General features: G+C 54.9%; 1 protein-coding gene across 1 annotated transcript in view; it reads left to right on the top strand.

The window, feature by feature from the left end:
• COL5A3 (collagen type V alpha 3 chain) overlaps positions 1–1,620 on the top strand; it is a 50,978-nt gene extending 49,358 nt beyond the window's left edge. Inside the window, exons 63-64 of the mRNA XM_017500204.2 lie at positions 290–529; positions 623–1,620. Of these exons, the coding sequence (XP_017355693.1) occupies positions 290–529; positions 623–769 (387 nt within the window). The 3' untranslated portion in view covers positions 770–1,620. The remainder of the gene's footprint in view (positions 1–289; positions 530–622) is intronic.
• The last annotated feature ends 449 nt before the right edge of the window (positions 1,621–2,069 follow it).

The raw sequence follows: 2,069 nt of genomic DNA on the forward strand, positions 1-2,069 counted from the left end.
AAAAAAAAAAAAAAAGTCCTGGATTGGTGGATGAAGCAATCAAAATTTGAGAGGTCAGGTGGAGTGGGCATGGAGAGCCCCTAGATGGAGAGGGGGATGGGGTGGATGCTCGGATGACTTTTGCAGTTCTCCCAGGGATCTCCAGGAGGCTGGGGGGACCTCCTCCGAGATGGCAACGTGGGAGGGGTGGCTGCTCTGCCAGAGGGTGGAGGTTGGGGGGTGCAGTTCTGCAGAAAGCATAGAGGCTCATGGAGCCCCTTCCCCCTCTGCCTTGACCTCCTCCCACCAGTTCTCTTACGTGGATGCCGACGGGTCCCCAGTGAATGTCGTGCAGCTAAATTTCCTGAAACTGCTGAGTGCCACAGCTCGCCAGAGCTTCACCTACTCCTGCCAGAATGCGGCTGCCTGGCTGGACCAAGCCACAGGTGACCACAGCCGCTCCGCCCGCTTCCTTGGCACCAATGGAGAGGAGCTGTCCTTCAACCAGACGACAGCAGCCACCGTCAGCGTCCCCCAGGACGGCTGCCGGGTAAGAGGGTGGGGCAGTGGCCAGCTGGAGAGGGGAGGCAAGACCTCAGCCACCCTCCCCATAACTCGCCATCCCTGTCTTCTCTGTGGACAGCTCCGGAAAGGACAGACAAAGACCATTTTCGAATTCAGCTCTTCTCGAGCGGGATTTCTGCCCCTGTGGGATGTGGCGGCCACTGACTTTGGCCAGATGAACCAGAAGTTTGGGTTTGAACTGGGCCCTGTCTGCTTCAGCAGCTGAGAGTGTTTGGGGTGGGAGGGACCATGAAGGAGCCCCAAAATGGGGTGCATTTGGTGCTGAGGCTTTGAAGCCACCCTATTTATCGTTACCTGTGACTCTGGAGCCAATGGGATGTGACTTCGCTCATCACGGTCAGTCATTCCTTCTCCTTTCCAGGGCACTGGTGGCTGGGTTTCCCTGGCCCAAAGGTCCAGCCTCCTCCCACCCCATTTCAGGTGGCAAACTGCAGCCTGGCTCTTTCTTCCCTCCCTTCCCACCCAAGCCTCCACCCCCGCCCCTTGAACTCCCATGCAATAAGCTTCTAACTCAGAGCTGATGAACGAATGCCTCCCCCACTCCCCAATGCCTGCCTCCTCACTCCTCTGTCACTGCCTTTCACACCTTTTGGTGCTACCCCTCCCCAGAGTTAAGCACTGGATGTCTCCTGATCCCAGGCTGGGACCCCCCCCCCACCCTCTTTGATCCTTTCTACTTCCATGGTGAAAGGACCGAAGTCAGGCTACAGAGGGAAGCGGGGCTTCCCTTGACTGAGCTGTGTGTTTCTTCTCCTGCCTCAGCCCAGCTCTGCAAAGCCCCTCCCCGTTCTCCCCACCTCCCCAGGCTCACCTTGCCATGCCAGGTGGTTTGGGGACCAAGATGGTTGGGGAGTGAATCAGGATCCTAATGGTGCTGCCCTATTTATACCTGGGTCTGTATTAAAAGGGAAAATACCCCTGTTGTAGATTTCATCTGCTTCCTCCTTAGGGAAGGCTGGGATATGATGAGAGATTCCAGCCCAAGCCCGGCCTCCCGTCCCCAGGCCATAGGGCATAATTTGCCTCTCAAATCTGAGAATAAACTGATGAACTGTGTTTCTGTCTCTGTGTTTCTTTTTTTAAATTTTTTGGTTTTATTTTTGTTTATTTATTTATTTTTGAGACAGAGTCTCGCCCTGTCATCCAGGCTGGAGTGCAAGTGGCACGATCTTGGCTCATTGCAACCTCTGCCTCCTGGGTTCAAGCAATTCTCCTGCCTCAGCCTCCCTAGAAGCCGGGATTACTGGGGTCTGCTACCATGCCCAGCTAATTTTTTGTATTTTTAGTAGACACAAGGTTTCACCATGTTGGCCAGACTGGTCTTGAACCCTTGACCTCAGGTGATCCGTCTGCCTTGGCCTCCCAAAGTGCTGGGATTACAGGCGTGAGCCACTGTGCCTGGCCTTTGCTTGTTTTTAGAGACTGGATCTCACTTTGTTGCCCAGGCTGGAGTGTAAGGGCATGATCCTGGCTCACTGCAGCCTTCAACTCTTGGACTCAAGTGA

Source organism: Cebus imitator, unplaced genomic scaffold, assembly GCF_001604975.1.
Source record: "Cebus imitator isolate Cc_AM_T3 unplaced genomic scaffold, Cebus_imitator-1.0 Scaffold263, whole genome shotgun sequence".
In the NCBI taxonomy this organism is placed as follows: Eukaryota; Metazoa; Chordata; class Mammalia; order Primates; family Cebidae; genus Cebus; species Cebus imitator.